The sequence below is a fragment of the Phyllobates terribilis genome, unplaced genomic scaffold (assembly GCF_046119375.1).
Source record: "Phyllobates terribilis strain yellow unplaced genomic scaffold, ASM4611937v1 Scaffold_10__3_contigs__length_209671492, whole genome shotgun sequence".
NCBI lineage: Eukaryota > Metazoa > Chordata > Amphibia > Anura > Dendrobatidae > Phyllobates > Phyllobates terribilis.
Window position 1 is genome coordinate 71,964,557 of NW_027362770.1, and position 17,262 is coordinate 71,981,818.

The 17,262-nt window shown below is 43.3% G+C and overlaps 1 protein-coding gene across 15 annotated transcripts in view; it reads left to right on the top strand.

Annotated features, from left to right (window-relative positions):
• Positions 1-1,079: 1,079 nt before the first annotated feature.
• Positions 1,080-17,262, top strand: part of TCF7 (transcription factor 7) — a 167,375-nt gene continuing 151,192 nt past the window's right edge. For 5 of the 15 annotated variants that reach the window (XM_073649578.1, XM_073649585.1, XM_073649588.1 and 2 more), the window contains exons 1-2: positions 1,086-1,634; positions 13,404-13,510. In XM_073649578.1, coding sequence (XP_073505679.1) covers positions 1,325-1,634; positions 13,404-13,510 — 417 coding nt within the window. In that variant the 5' untranslated portion in view covers positions 1,086-1,324. Of the gene's footprint in view, positions 1,635-13,403; positions 13,511-17,262 lie in introns of all 15 variants that reach the window. The other 10 variants (XM_073649584.1, XM_073649575.1, XM_073649580.1 and 7 more) reach the window with 6 other exon arrangements.

Genomic DNA, 17,262 nt, shown 5'->3' on the forward strand with positions numbered 1-17,262 from the left:
GAATAGGGGCATATAATGAGAACATTGTTCTTCCTCTGTATAAAGCGCTGGTAAGGCCGCACTTAGAATATTGTGCACAGTTCTGGGCTCCGGTGCTCAGGAAAGACATATTGGAGCTAGAGAGGGTACAAAGGAGGGCGACTAAGGTAATAAAGGGAATGGAGGGACTAGAATACCCAGAGAGGTTGTCAAAATTAGGCCTATTTACATTAGAAAAGAGAAGGCTTAGGGGAGACCTCATAAACATGTATAAATACATCAGGGGGCAGTACAGAGATCTCTCCCATGACCTGTTTATACCAAGGATGGTGACAAAGACGAGGGGGCACACTATGCGTCTGGAGGAAAGGAGGTTCCTGCACCAGCATAGAAGGGGATTCTTTACGGTCAGAGCCGTGAGACTCTGGAACTCTCTGGGAGAGGAAGTGGTGATGTCCAACTCACTTAATGAGTTCAAGAGAGGCCTGGACGCCTTTCTTGAGAACAATAAAATTACATCTTATGCTTAGTGATAGTTAATTAATCCAGATTGGTGTCGGGAAGTGAATTTTTTCCTCAATGATGTCAATTGGCCTATACCGCATGTTTTTTTTTTTTTTTTTTTTTTGCGTTCCCCTGGATCAACGCTGCGGAATAGCTGCAGTGCACAAGAAATAGGCTGAACTGGATGGACGCTTGTCTTTTTTCGGCCTTATAAACTATGTAACTATGTAACGCTGATCCCCCTAGAGATGACTTGTGGTGAACAGATCCTGCATTGTTTGCCCCCTGTGGGCCATCACTCTGATCCCCCTAGAGATGACTTGTGGTGAGGAGATCCTGCATTGTCTGCCCCCTGTGGGCCATCACTCTGATCCCCCTAGAGATGACTTGTGGTGAGGAGATCCTGCATTGTCTGCCCCCTGTGGGCCATTACTCTGATCCCCCTAGAAATGACTTGTAGTGTGATGATCCTGCATATTCTGCCCCCTGTGGGCCATCACTCTGATCCCCCTATTACTGCTATATTCAGCGCTGCGGCTCAGGGTGCCTGTCTCTTTAAGAGCCTGCTCTGCCGCCTTGGTTCAGCCCCCGAGTGCTCGGCGCAGCCATCAATCAGCAGGCGGCGTGCTTTGAAGTGCTCTGCCTTCCCCTTGTCCTCACACGATCACAGCTCCAGCCTGCAGAGCTCCTGTCCTGTGCCTGCCATCAGCTCCCTCCAAAGTTTTCCGTGTGCCCCCTCCCCTCTCATGCAGGGCACCGATCGCCTTCCTGGTACACTGTGAGTCCTCTGCCCAAACTCCGTGCCGCCCTCAGTGCCCGAGCAGGGGCTCCAGCAGCTACCATGCCCCAGCTGAGCAGCGGAGGAGAGGAGGACCTGGGAGCCAGCGATGAGATGATCTCCTTCAAAGACGAGGGCGAGCAGGAGGAGAAGATCCAGGAGCATGCCTTCACTGAGCGCGACCTGGCCGACCTCAAGTCCTCGCTGGTCAATGAGTCCGAGGCTCACCCGGAGGTAAGGGCAGTGCCCGGGGCACCGCTGCCAGGCTGCCCGCACACAACTTCTCAATCCCTGCTCTCCCTACAGGCGCTCAGGCGGGCACAGGATGCGCACAGAGGCTACCAGGAGAAGCTGGCCGATCACATGGACGATGGTAAGCTCCACTGCCTCCCCTCCTCCAGCCCTATTCATGCCAGACCCCACCACAGGCTGGGGAGGGCAACTGCTGACCTGTGGCATCAGGCTGCCAGCACACCCTGCGGAAAGCTGCCCACAGCCCCCATAGAACATGAGTGACATTAGTGCCATCGGGGGGTAACTGCTGACATTAATGCCACTGGGAGGCGGTGGGTAACTGCTGCTGCCACTAGTGCCACGGGGGGGGGGTAACTGCTGCCACTAGTGCCACGGGGCGGGGGGGGGACTGCCGACATTAGCGCCACCAGGGGTTAACTGCCGACATTAGCGCCACCAGGGGGTACCTGCTGACATTAGTTCTGGGGGGGGGGGGGGGGGGTAACTGCTGACATTAGTGCCACCGGGAGGGGGGGTAACTGCTGACATTAGTGCCACCGGGAGGGGGGGTAACTGCTGACATTAGTGTCACTGGGAGGAGGGGGGGTGGGTAACTGCTGACATTAGTGTCATTGGGAGGGGGGGGGGTGGGTAACTGCTGACATTAGTGTCATTGGGAGGGGGGGTGGTGGGTAACTGCTGACATTAGTGTCATTGGGAGGGGGGGTGGTGGGTAACTGCTGACATTAGTGTCATTGGGAGGGGGGGTGGTGGGTAACTGCTGACATTAGTGTCACCGGGAGGGGGGGTGGTGGGCAACTGCTGACATTAGTGCCACCGGGGGGGCAACTGCTGACATTAGTGCCACTGGGGGGCAACTGCTGCATCTCAGTCCTTGGATGCGTGCACACCATGCATATTAGTTGCAGCTGTGGATAGTTCCAGCACATCCTCAGATCCGTGTGTCTGTACAGTTAGTTTACAGACACCGACTTTCCAGCATTCGCCGACCGTTATCGGTAAGTGTGTACTGATCCCTATAATAGCCTCTCTACACAGACTGCACTTGTCCATCTGTAATAGGTCATTCAGGGCACATAGGTAGCATTGTTCTCGGCAGCACGAGTACTGCTTACACAGGACATTGCGCTGCCAAGAACGATAATCTTTTGGCTAAACTAAGTGATCATTTCACCCGCCGAACAAGCATTTTGACATGTAACACAACAATATCTTTTTTTCCATGCCATTATTTTTCAGTATGCTTTCTACAGGTGTCCGTTGTGAAATATTCACTGTTTATTGCATTTTTATATATTTTTTTTTTCCTCCAGGCTTTTCATAAGTCTACGGGGGAAAAAAACTCACCAAATATGTACAGTTCCCATTGTTTTTGTATACATGACAGGCTTGAATTGTTAAACGCTGAGGATTTTGTGCACATAACAAAACAGAAAACCCCAGCAGAATAAACACACTTTTTACACAGTGGAGGAACATGTCCAAGGAGCTTGTTCACATGCAGTGTTTTTGCTGTGGTTTTTTTTTTTCTTTTCATCCCTTTTTGCTAAGACCGATGTAATGCAGTGTTTTACACTAGCAGCTAAATGAATGACATTTCTAAAATCTCAGGTACATGTTGTACTTTTTCTCTTGCGTTTTTGACCTGCGGTGTTCTATTTTTTTTATACAATATGTCAATTCTTTCAGTGTTTTTCTCGATTCAGATGTTTGAGGCTGATTAACAACAAAAACGCACATTTTAATGTGGAATCGCTGCTGTTTTCTGGTATTCGTCTGCATTTCTCTTGCAGTAAAAAATGCTGGAAAAGGATTGCATGTGAATATACGAAGCACAGGGCAGCATGGCCGCAGATTTCTTGTCGGAAATTTACCAATGGAAAGTCTAAATCAAAATACAGCAACATTTAAAAAAAAAAAAAAAGTCCACCTGCTTCAGAATTGTTCTGTGGATATATAGTGTGGCTTACACCCATGTCAGTGGTAAATCAGCTGCTATACATGCGGTGTATGTACTGTAGGTCTTCCATCCCGTATGGCCGTATTCTATCACTGAATTCACATGAGTATGATTTTACTGTAAAACTGCAGCAAAATATGCATGTGAAAAATCTGCATCAAATCTGCAAAAGAACGTGCATGTTGCAGCTTGATACTGCATTCACATGGGGCAATCTGCAGCAATGCACCCCAGGTTTCACCCTTTGCACCACAGTAAAAATCCACAGTGTAAATTGAAATTGACATGCTGAGGACGAGGACTTTTTCTATAGCATAAATTGACATGCTGAGGACGGGGACTTTGACATTCTGAGCACGGGGACTTTGTCTACAGCACAAATTGACATGCTGAGGACGGGGACTTTTTCTATAGCATAAATTGACATGCTGAGGACGGGGACTTTGACATTCTGAGCACGGGGACTTTGTCTACAGCACAAATTGACATGCTGAGGACGGGGACTTTGTCTACAGCATAAATTGACATGCTAAGGACGGGGACTTTGTCTACAGCATAAATTGACATGCTTAGGACGGGGACTTTTTCTATAGCATAAATTGACATGCTGAGGACGGGGACTTTTTCTATAGCACAAATTGACATGCTGAGGACGAGGACTTTTTCTGTAGCACAAATTGACATGCTGAGGACGGGGACTTTTTCTGTAGCACAAATTGACATGCTAAGGACGGGGACTTTGTCTACAGCATAAATTGACATGCTGAGGACGGGGACTTTGTCTACAGCATAAATTGACATGCTGAGGACGGGGACTTTGTCTACAGCATAAATTGACATGCTGAGGACGGGGACTTTGTCTACAGCATAAATTGACATGCTGAGGACGGGGACTTTTTCTATAGCATAAATTGACATGCTGAGGACGGGGACTTTGTCTACAGCATAAATTGACATGCTGAGGACGGGGACTTTTTCTATAGCATAAATTGACATGCTGATGACGGGGTTTTCTACAACATGTGGCTGCTATGTGTAGTATGTGTGGATCCTCTATGGATTTTTACCTGCATAAATCTGCAAGTAAAATCCGCAGCATTTCCATCACCTGTGGATTTACCCTAACACCATGACTTAAAATGATCCTATTATTTCCTCTAATTTTGTTTTGTTATTGCAACATTACCAGGGCTGGTTATCGGCCATGAGATACAAGTTTTCTTGCAAGTCTTTACACCTGCTGTTGACAACTGACAACCTTGTTCCCAGCGGTGACAATTGCTCTAAATCTAGTTTTTGCCCCTCTTTTGTGTTTCCCACTTGACTAGATTTGTTTCTGTGATGCGGGCGTGGTGAGCCTGTCATGGATTGGGCAGAATTTGTCCAAACTTTTTAAAAACTGAGGAGCCGACAACTGATCAGATTCCAGATCTAATTTTTCAGAGGTCGTTCAAGTCGGCTGAACACCTATAGGCAACTTTTGGCACAATTCTCATGCCCATCTTATGTCCATATAATTATACTGATGGGTATTTATCTGTGTCTTTAGCAACACATACTTTTTCATTAAATAATTAACTCTTGTATTATAATGAGACTGTAGACACCTGAAGGGCACATGGTGAGTTGATGAATGGATTTAACGGTCTGTTGGGGAGTTCGCACTACGCCATTTTCACACTGTCAGTATTTTACATCAGTATTTATAAACCAAAACCAGGAGTGGAACAATCAGAGCAAAAGTATAATAGAAACACGTCACCACTTCTGTATTTATCAGCCACTCCTGGTTTTGGCCACAAATACTGAGGTGAAATACTGACCAAATACTGAGCGTGTGACTGTGGTCCATGTCATATTTTCATCCGTTTTGCTAATCAGTCTGGGCAATTAAAGTCTATGGGGACCCGGTATAAACAGATGACATAGTTTTTACTTGAGTTTTCCATCTGTGTTTCACTGATCCATTCATAGAGGCTTACAGTCTATGTGATTGAGGTTTTTCAAAATGGATGATAAACAGTGAATTCATAACTGAGGCAATACGGATCACACGTGAGAGAAAAAACTCCATTTTTGATGGGTGTGAATGTAGCCGTAGCCTACGGGGCGCAGCTTCTCCGGGTGCTGAGCTGCAGATTTCCATATGTGAGAAATAACACATGGTTCCTGCAGATCAGGCCCATGTAGCACCATCACTCAGTAACTGGAATAACCAGTAATATCACTGCGCTCCCAGGTACCATTTTATAAGGCTTTGGCTGTCAGGGTGCTGATTTTAAAGGGGATCATTACAAGCCCAGATGCTAGCCCCATTGTGCATTGGTCACCAAGAGCTACAGTGGAGGACGATAGTGACGTGGAGCGAGTACAGTGATGTGGTGGTGGGATGTACGAACAGAATCTCGGCCTGCAGACTTTCAATAGGATAGATTTTATTAAAACTGTCGAAAATAACAAAGAATGCCTCGCATAGCAACCATCACAGGCTCAGTTCACCTGATGAATATTCGGTGCATTCATTCTGCTCGGTATTTACATGCGCAAGCAACGCAGCATCTTACAGTAAAGAAAGTGAATGGGATTTCTATAAACCTCATGCACACCGTGCTTTTTCTTTCTTCCTGGATAAGAAATTGACCTGCAAGTCAGTTTTGAAATCTGCTATATGCCAATTTGTTTTGCAGTAAATATTCGTTTTATTTGTGGATTTTCCCCATATAGACTTATGCGTTCTTATAGGTGCAAATGAGACGCATGTAATGTGCACATGACTTTATTAATAAAGGTTTATCAAGGCAAAGCTACTGGAAGTTTCCAAAAACAAAGTAGTTATTTTTTTTAAACATATGTCAAACGAAAAAGGTAAAAACTGCAGCGCTGAAAAAAACAATTAAATTGTCAGCATCAAAAAGGCCCCAAATGCTCATCGTGGAAACGTAGCCGGAAGAATAGCCTCCGATTGGCTGCTTTTGATAATGCCAGTTTTTGGCAGCTTTATTTTGAGTCTTGTAGCGTATAAGTAGCCCTCCACATTTATAATTTCTGTATAACACCACCCTCAACACTGATTGGCAGTGATTTTATCAAAACTGTAGCAACTAAGAAAGTAAGTGATTAATTGCTGGAATCAGGGTCTCTACCCCTATATCATACTGCTCTCAGATGGGATGGCAAAAACCTGGTGACAGAGTAGTCGATAAATACTGGATGTTGAATAGAGATCGATGGTTCTGTGCAATTTGCCATCAATCATAGAGACTTTCTGTATTATTTATTAGTTCAGTGCCAGAATTTGGGGTCAGAAAGTATTTTTGAATTGTGTGACAGAGATCAAGCTAGGATATAATTGGAAATCCTTATAATGTATTAACCATTCCTTATCCTGTGTACTGTGCTATGATCCGACCGAAATTGTCCCATTTTAGCAATGTGTAAATCTATATATGCGCTGGCCTAAAGATGTTATGTCTGTGTGATGTGGTTTTGTGACTTTAGATAGCAATGATGTCATATAATTACTATGGGGACTGGCTTTATTGTATAGCTTTTTTTTTTTTTCTATTGTGTAGTTTTTCCAATGTTGATAAAACATTCAGTTCAGAAGATTGTGGCCATAATGAATTGCTGGGATGTTGATCTGATTTTGGGCCAGGGACTAAGCCGGCCATACACATGAGATGGGTGTCTTCTGAATGAAGCTTTGCCGATCATTGTACCAACAGTTATATCGGTGGCTTCCCCCATACACGGGAGCACGCCTCTGTTTTGTGTGACAAAGCCTCGCAAGACACTATTTATCTCAAAGCGATCGTTGGTACGAATTCGGACATACCTGATTGACGTCTTCCCTGGCCATCAATTGACCCATACACATTAAACTGTCAATCATACCCTTAAATATTGGTGGATTCAGCCACAATTAGTCTGTGTATGGGGACTTTAATATGTGCCCCAGCCGTAATCTGCTGTAATCCAAACACTTGGCTTACCACACAGTAAATAGTCAGCAAATGTCATATATAGACTACAAGACATGCCAATGTTCCATCTTGTCTGGTGATTTTGAGCTATATATGGTTGGATCAATTCCTTTGACAATTCTGTTGAATGTTTGGTTGGTTTGATCTGTGTTTCCTATGATCCTGAGAACAAGATATCCACTTACCCTTTTCTTGGGAGAGAGGTAGCGACCTTGGTTGGCCATGCTTCATTACAATTAATGGCAAATGGGACAACTGTCGAGAGCATATTATTTATTGCTTTCCAACATCTTCCACAGCGCTGTACAGAAATTGTCATCACTCACAGTATATGTTGGGTTTCACAATCCTACATTTTATTTCTCAGACACAGAAGACAGTAGATTTAGTTTGTTTTTGAGCTTCATTCCGAAAGATTTTTTTATATTTCTCATTGTAGGGGTGAGCTGATATACCCTTTTTTGTACGTCCTACCACCAATGCACAAATACCTAAAATATTCTACGCAATGTAAGTGCAGATTATTCCTTAGGTAATATACCGTAATTGCAAGGATGGAATTGTGGAAAAAAATAAGATGGAAATTGGGATTAAGTGTAGTCACACAGTGTATATTCAGTAATCTAGAGTAAATCATTGAAGGAGCAGCTTTGCTAAGTACAGTTCTGACATTTCCTCTGTAGCGAGCTACCAGGGGAGTGGTGCTAATACACCGCAAAGGAAAATAGCTTGTCAAAATACTTTCACCTCAACGGTTGTACGTCGAGCGCCACTGTACCTGAGTTGTGATTTGTCATGTGTGACCCTATTGTTTTGCTCTTTTTACCTTGAAGTGACATCTTGCGGGATTAGTCATTGCTTCTCCTGTGATCAGAGTGTAAACAGCTCAAATAAATGATGTTTGAAGTACCCAGATAAGTCTAATTGATGAAGAACAAAGGCTTGTGTCTAGACAGCGGATGATAAGGAGTGACATACTGAAATCATCACATCTTTTGTTAGAGAAGTTACCAAATGTAATAACTGTGTCTGTAGATGTAGTGAGCGGATATTAAAATATTCTGCCAGGAGTGTGCCCATGTGTGTGGGAGAGGGACAGTAGATGGTGAGCCCCACTGCTGGCAGGGAGTGATGACCTCTGTATGAAGGGATGCCATATATGTTGTTTCTAGATGGGGAAATAACTCCATAAATGATTAGTCTATTTTACAGACAACCTCCTGTATACTACAAGTGGAGGTTTATTCTCCTCCTGGTTAGGTGTAATCAGAAGTCCTTAGCTGCTTGGCTTTTTGGTGATTGATTTGTATAAACAAGATTTATAGTTGCTCCGACTTATGCAACTTTTTTTCTTTCAGTTGCCCATTTTCTTCATTAAAGGGGATCTGTTAGCAGGATTTCATACCCCAAACTAATCATATGAGCATGTAGCTCTTTCAAGGACCTGAGAAATCTGCAAATTTAATTGAAGAACCACTGTAGATCTGAAGCCTCTGTCACTCAAGCTCTATGCCCCAACTCAGTTCTGCCTCCTTCTGTATGACTGATAGCCACTATGCTGGCAAATTAGCTGAGTGGGGGAATAGAGCTGGAGTGACAGAGGCTTCACAGCTATAATCTCAATTGCATATCAATTCAAACACTGATTTCTCAGTAACAGGGGAACGGACTGGCCATGTTAAGGTTTTGCTTGAATTGTCTTTGGAAGAGCTACATGCGCATATACGGTAAATAGTTTCGGCTGTGAAATCCTGCTGACAGATTCCCTTTAAAGGGGTTACTCTCTGTTGAACAACCATTTTTAATGGCCCCATTGTACTTAATAAATGAACAAAATATACCGGGGTGAATTAAGTATTGAACATGTCACCAATTTTGTAAAAGGTTTTTCTAAGGGTACTATTGACATGAAATTATCTCCAGATGTTGTTAAAACAACCCATCCAATCCACACGGGCAAATAAATCACACCATAGATGTCTATAAATTGAGTTATGTGCAGTAATGAGAAATGACACTGGCAAAAAGTATTGAATACATGAAGAAAGAGAGGTGCAAAAAGCCATGGAAATAAACACCATCTAAAATCTATTAGTAATTAGAAAACAAACCTGCCACTTAGTGAAAAAGGATATCAGCTGGTTAAACTGATGGCCTATAAAAATGTGTCTCATTACCAAGATGACACCCAAGAAACATCTCCTGATGGGTAAAACTAGTGAGCTTTCTCAATACCTTTGCAACCTTATTGTTGCAAAACATATTGATGACATTAATTACAGAAGAATTTCTAAACTACCGAAGGTTCCAGTGAGCACTGTTGGGGCCATTCGGAAGTGGAAAGAACATAATTTCACCATAAACCGACGACAACCAGGTGCTCCCTACAAGATTTCAGACAGAGGAGTGAAAAGAATTATCAATAGAGTTGTCCAAGAGCCAAGGAATACCTCTGGAGAGCTACAGAAAACCCTGGAATAAGCAGGTACTTTTTTTTTCAAAGAAAACTATAAGTAGTGCATTCAACCTCCATTGCCTGTACGCACGCTCACCATGCAAAACTCCATTGCTGAACAAAAAGCATTTTCAAGCGGGTTTAAAGTTTGCTCAACAACATTTATACAAGCCTGTGAAATACTGGGAGAATATAGTCTGGTCAGATGGGACCGAAATTGAACTATTTGGATGCCATAATACACACTTTTTGGAGGCCAAAGGTACCGCATATCACCCCTAAAAACACCATACCAACAGTGAAGTTTGGAGGTGGGAACATCATGGTGTGGGGCTATTTTTCAACATGGCACGGCACTGGCAAACTTCATATAATTGAAGGAAGGATGAATGGACTAATGTACCGAGACATTCTTGATAGAAATCTGCTGCCATCTACCAGGATGACGAAGATGAAATGAGAGTGGAGACTCTCGATTGGTTTCAGATAAGGAAAATCAAGCTGCTAGAATGGCCCAGCCAATTACCTGACCTGAATCCAATAGAAAATATATGGAAGGAACTAAAGCTCAGAGTTCATAGGAGCCCATAGAACCTTCAGGATTTGAAGAGTGTTTGGGCCAAAATCATATCTGAGCAATGCATGTGACTAGTTTCTCCATACGGGGGGTGTCTTGAAGCTTTCATCACCAACAAAGGCTTTTGTATGAAGTATTGAATACATTTCAGTAAGCGTGTTCAATACTTTTTCTCTGCGTCATTTCTCATTATTACACATAACTTAATTTATGGACATCTGTGGTTTGATATCTTTGCCTGTGTGGATTGGATGGGTTGTTACTGAAATCTGGTGAGAAATTCACGTCAATAGCACCTTTAGAAATATATTTACTTAGAAAATTGGTGACGTGTTCAATACTTATTTCACCCTCTGTATATACTGGGTTGGTGCCGCTCCACCTTTCTCAAATTGGCGGCTGCACTCATATGTTAACAGGATGTCACTGCTGCAGCTCTATAAAATAGTGAGAGGTGCTCTAACAGCAACAGATTCAGTAAGTAAGTGTGGTTTTTGTTAATTACAACATTAAATAACTGCCTTTGCCCCAATTTTGTCCGATCTTAGCCAGCCTCTTCAATGAATTAAGGGAATAACTAACATTATCATTATCCCAGACAACCATTCAGTTGTTTAGTGGTGATTGGTTATCATTATTTTGACATTATAATAGATGTAAAATATTTTTAATAAACTTTGGGTACTGAAAGGTCTGCACACAGCAAATTTTTCTGCAGCAGATCTGTATCTAAAGCTGTGTGTGCTACAGATTTCACCCCTGCTAAATTGAAATGAGTAAAAATCCATAAACGTGTCTGCAAGTTTTGCCCCTGCTGCACCCCCTCTGTGGGTTTTTGCCCCTGCTACATTTGAAAGGGGTAAAAATTCATAAATTGAAATGCTGCATAACTGTATCCGGAATAAATGTCAGTTTTCTCGCAGATGTCGTCTGCTCTAGTTTCATTTTTGCCTGGTTCTGTAATCCATTGTGGATTTTGCCTGCACTAATCTGTTCTCTGTTGCTCTACCCTCAAGGACTCCATAGACATCTTGGTCCGAAGCAACCAATTTTTGACCATAATGAACAATTTTCAGCTGCCTCGGCGAAACGCACAATTGTTTCCACTGATGTACTGTTAGTCTGACCAATGAACGACCCTTCTTCGGCCCATATTTGTATACGGAGGCAATTAGATTAATCAAACATAGTACAAAAATAAATCGGAGGATGAAGCAATCAGATCGCAGCTGAAACTGAAATTTTAAAGGATTTTTACCACGAAAGATACATCCTCTATCTACCACTTGCAACTCCATGATCACAAATACAGGGGTCCACATCCCCCATTCTTTCTTACTTTGGCCCAAATTTAGCGAAGCAGCGTGGTTACATATATGTACTGCCAATTTCGTTCATTGTCTGTGGGACTGAGCAGGTTAGCTTAGCACTGTACTTGGTGGTCTTCCCAAGGGGTTCCATATAAAAGATAGCTGTCGGCTGGACCATGGCTCATCTGCTTGTTTGGCCCGGCAGCTATCTCTTCCGACGCCTTCATTCACAGGAGCGCTCGCGTTCTACAAGAGAGCTGTTGTGCTCCTATGACGGCAGATTATCTTGCCGTCTGAAATTGGACTTATCCTTCCCTACCCCGACATTATCTGTTGGGAGAGAGTTGAGAGGTCCCCTTACACATTAGACTGTTGGCTGAGCCTGTCATTGTTAGTGGGTTTTGCCAATGTTATTCTAATTTGTTTTTTGGGGCCTTAAGTCCCATAGACATTAGATGCCGTAGTAATGCGCATGTGCGACAATGCCGCCCTATTCAATCCTGACCACACTGGGGATGAATGAGGACCGTAATTCTAGTGAATTAAAGGGAACCTATCATGTAAAAAAAAAACCTGCTATTAACCTTTTTAAATATAGGGTTTAATCTGCAGGTTAATAGTATTCTAAAGCTGCCCAATGCCCGCACTAAGAGGCTCAGGCTTTCAGTCATAGGGATGGGCCAGCGCTGATTCTGTCACTGCTTAGTGCATAGTGAGTGACGTCTGTAACCGCGCCCTCGGCACTGACTGACAGCCAGCTCTAATGCTGGGCCAATGACTGAAGCCACACTGGCTACCCCTCTGACTGAAAGCCTGAGGCTGCCGGGAGGAATAAAGTTAATTTCCTCCCAGCAGCGGGGCTCTTAGTGCGGGCAGCGGGGCTCTCAGTGCGGGCATTGGGCAGCTTCAGAACTCTATTAATCTGCAGATTAACTTCATATTTACAGATTAATAGTTTTTTTTACATGCCAGGTTCTCTTTAAGGGGATGTCAGCAGTGGGACCCCAAAGAAATCAGACATTTATCACTAGTTTTTGCAAAGGAGATAAATGTCTTTCCTGGGATACAGGGCTGTGCAGTCGGAGTCGTGGAGTTGGAGTCAATTTTGGTGGAGTCGGTATAAAATGGACCGACTCCTAAAATATAAATTGGGTACAGTAGTTAAATGCAGTTCGTGGAGAATATTTTTCATAAGAATTTGGGAAAGTTATGAAATGTCCTATTCCTGATCTAAGGGTGTAGACTTTTAGCTGAGATGAATCTGTGCTACAGTAAATTTATCACTTACACATGAGCCATGTATGAGGGAGCCGGAGTCATGGAAATTGAGGAGTCGGAGGTTTGGCTTACCGACTCCACAGCCCTGCTGGCATAGTCCCCTTAATATATCCAACTACTTTACTTTGTGCTAGTTTGAATAAATCTCCCCAGTTATGAGACAAGATTATGATACCTAAAATGAAAAAGTGATGGGTAAGATATTAAAATAAGTGTTCATTCAAAAGAAAAAAAAATACTTAAAATATAAAAGTCTATTTAATGTTACAAATTTTGCTCTTCCTTTTTAACCTATATTATTTTTTTATTTCTCTATCCCTGTAGGTATTAAACATCAGGAAGAGGTCATGTATAAAGGTTCAGGATATTCCAGCTATCCATTCCTTATGCTGTCTGATCCTTACCTGTCTAATGGGTCTATGTCTACACTGGTGAGTCTGCCACAATACCTGATATTCCGTGGTCACAAAATGACAGATCGACATTTCGGATGATTAGGAGGGTTGTCAGGGATTACATTTTGTTGTCGCACAGGTTTGCAGCTGTAGAGAAATCCAACACAATTGTGCTCCCTTTCCCCAAGTCCAGCGGTGCTGCTCTGCCGCTTTCCTGGTCCTTGTTGACAGGCTGCAGTAGGTTTGTCACGACTGCAGGGAAAGTGACCACTGCAGCCAATCACTGCACTGTTCCTAATGTAAACGGCAGAGCCACTGAACCCAGTGATTGGCTGCAATAGTCACCTGCCCTATAGTCGTGATGTCACTGCTGCAGCCTTTCAACAAAGACTGGGGAAGTGTTGGAGCAGCAATGCTGGACCTGGAGAGGCTCTAAGAATAGGCCATTCATGTTCTAGTTCTTTAGAACTCAATGTTCTGACATCAAATAAAAAAAACCCAGATATCTGGCTCATTAAATGTCACATACAGTGCCTACAAGTAGTATTCAACCCCCTGCAGATTTAGCTGGTTTGATAAGATGCAAATAAGTTAGAGCCTTCAAACTGCAAACGAGAGTAGGTTTTATGAATAGAAGCATAAATCTTACAAACCAAAAAGTTTTGTTGCTCGGTTGAATTTTATTAAATTTTAAACATAAAAGTGTGGGTCAATTATTATACAACCCCTATGTTTAATATTTTGTGGAATAACCCTTGTTGCAATTACAGCTAATAATCGTCTTTTATAAGACCTGATCAGGCCGGCACAGGTCTGTGGAGTTATCTTGGCCCACTCCTCCATGCAGATCTTCTCCAAGTTATCTAGGTTCTTTGGGTGTCTCATGTGGACTTTATTCTTGAGCTCCTTCCACAAGTTTTCAATTGGGTTAAGGTCAGGAGACTGACTAGGCCACTCCAACACCTTGACTTTTTCCCTCTTGACCCAGGCCTTGGTTTACTTGGCTGTGTGCTTTGGGTCGTTGTCTTGTTGGAAGATGAAATTACGACCCATCTTAAGATCCTTGATGGAGGAGCGGAGGTTCTTGGCCAAAATCTCCAGGTAGGCCGTGCTATCCATCTTCCCATGGATGCGGACCAGATGGCCAGGCCCCTTGGCAGAGAAACAGCCCCACAGCATGATGCTGCCACCACCATGCTTGACTGTAGGGATGGTATTCTTGGGGTCGTATGCAGTGCCATCCAGTCTCCAAACGTCACGTGTGTGGTTGGCACCAAAGATCTCGATCTTGGTCTCATCAGACCATAGAACCTTGAACCAGTCTGTCTCAGAGTCCTCCAAGTGATCATGAGCAAACTGTAGACGAGCCTTGACATGACGCTTTGAAAGTAAAGGTACCTTACGGGCTCGTCTGGAATGGAGACCATTGCGGTGGAGTACGTTACTTATGGTATTGACTGAAACCAATGTCCCCACTGCCATGAGATCTTCCCGGAGCTCCTTCCTTGTTGTCCTTGGGTTAGCCTTGACTCTTCGGACAAGCCTGGCCTCGGCACGGGAGGACACTTTCAAAGGCTGTCCTGGCCGTGGAAGGCTAACAGTAGTTCCATAAGCCTTCCACTTACGGATGATGCTCCCAACAGTGGAGACAGGTAGGCCCAACTCCTTGGAAAGGGTTTTGTACCCCTTGCCAGCCTTGTGACCCTCCACGATCTTGTCTCTGATGGTCTTGGAATGCTCCTTTGTCTTTCCCATGTTGACCATGTCTGAGTGCTGTTCACAAGTTTGGGGAGGGTCTTAAATAGTCAGAAAAGGCTGGCAAAAGAGATCTTTAATCCACACATGTGAAGCTCATTATTCTTGGTGCCTGAACTACTTCTTAATACTTTTGGGGGACCAAACAGAATTCTTGTGGTTTGAGGGGTTGAATAATAAATGACACTCTGAATTAACTTTTAACGTTTAAAAAAAAAAAAAAAAAAAAAAAAAAAAAATTTGCTGCAGTGCATTTCCCACTTCCAGGCTGATCTACAGTACAAATGTCACAATGCCAAGTTAATTCCGCATGTGTCAACCAGCTAAATCTGCAGGGGGTTGAATACTACTTGTAGGCACTGTAACTAATGGAAAATGCCATCATTACATAAATATACCTTAAATATATGCACACTGCACTTTTGATAAGAGGAAGCCAGGAGACCAGCAGCAGTACTGAGGAGCGGAGGGGGTCTAGGTGAGTGTGCTTTATTTTGTTTCACAATGAGTCCATTTTGTAAATATTTTTTTAGTAGTGAACAACCCCTTTAAATAACCCTTCAAGCCGTTTTGGATCATTCGGAAGGCCCATTTTTGCATCTGTTTCCAAAGAAGATTATTAAATGGGGTTTCTGTATTCAGGACCATTGTGTACCAACAAAAAGTATGTTGAAAAAAACAAAAACGCCATACTTTACCCCCCATCCCGAGTTCAGCGACGAGTCTCCCTCCGCCTTTGCTCACAGTGTCTGTTGTCTACCTGGCGGAGCCTCTCATCTCACAGATTGGCCGCTGAGCTGTCGACGTGGTGTTAGTGCTACAGACACCAGGAGCAGCAGTAGAGACACAGTGGTGGACCCGGGGAGGGTGAGTGAAGTGGCAGTGAGTAAAACTTTGCCTGGGCACACAACTTTCCTGAAAATGGAAAACCCCTTAAATATATGGTAATTTCCTGTATGTTCCATTTTATAAATGAATGAATGGAAAGTTACCTACCACCGTCACAAAAGTCTGCCAAGAAGAAAAGGTGACGTTTTCTACTTGAATATTGCTTCTATCATTTGAATATACTTTTATATTTTTGCTTTTCTTGTTTAAAGTTTTTTTTCTACTAGTATGTGCCCCCCCCCACCCAATCAGAATTTACCAGCCCTGGCGGATGTAAAGGGCGTGCTGAGTGTAGTTACCGGGCTACGTGCGCTCTTGGGTAGCTGCTGCCAGGTACGGCAGGTTGGTTCCTATTCTTTTTGGGAATCCTCATAATAAGTACTTAGTTTTTTGCTGATTTGTAAATGGAGCCATATAATGATGTGAGGAAGGGAATGAGGATGTGAATGATCTGCAGGTCATTATTTGATGACCTTAAGGTTGTTTCTTTAATGTCGTTGCAGAATGGAGTTCCAATTGCTAAAGCTCCCCCATAATATTATTAATGGAGACAAGAGCGCTCAATGAGGCTCGTGTGTTACCACTCTAAATACTTAGCAGAAGTTTCTTCTTTCCGAGCCTGCTTTGTACCTATGATGGCATTGACTTTGTAAAATTCATAATTTCTGCATGGCCAGAGTAATGTGACTTTGCATGACAGCTGGTGGGGGCTTTTGTAGCCTATTGGAATGTATTGCAGTTAATGCAGGATGGCATGGCAAAATGCGGCAACAATGCGTAATATTGTGCTGCTCTGCTGCTCCGGACCTGGACTCGAGTGCATCAGTCTGATTTTACTTATGCTAAGCCAGATTGTTCTCTCATGTCTGAAATCAATAATTTCACAATGCTGGAATGCCGACCACACACATTGATCTAGTACATTATTGGGTGGTCTGATCTTTTACAGCTTTAACTTCACATCAATCAAAACTATTTAGGCAATAACTTTTTATATTGATATGTTTCATCAGATGATGACCCAGATGACTCCTACTGTGGTTCCCCAGTGGGGTCTGATAAAACTGAAACTGAGAGGTTAAACTACTGTAAACGCGTGAACAAACCTTCAGCTAGTTATTAAATCCTAATGAAAATGTTTAACC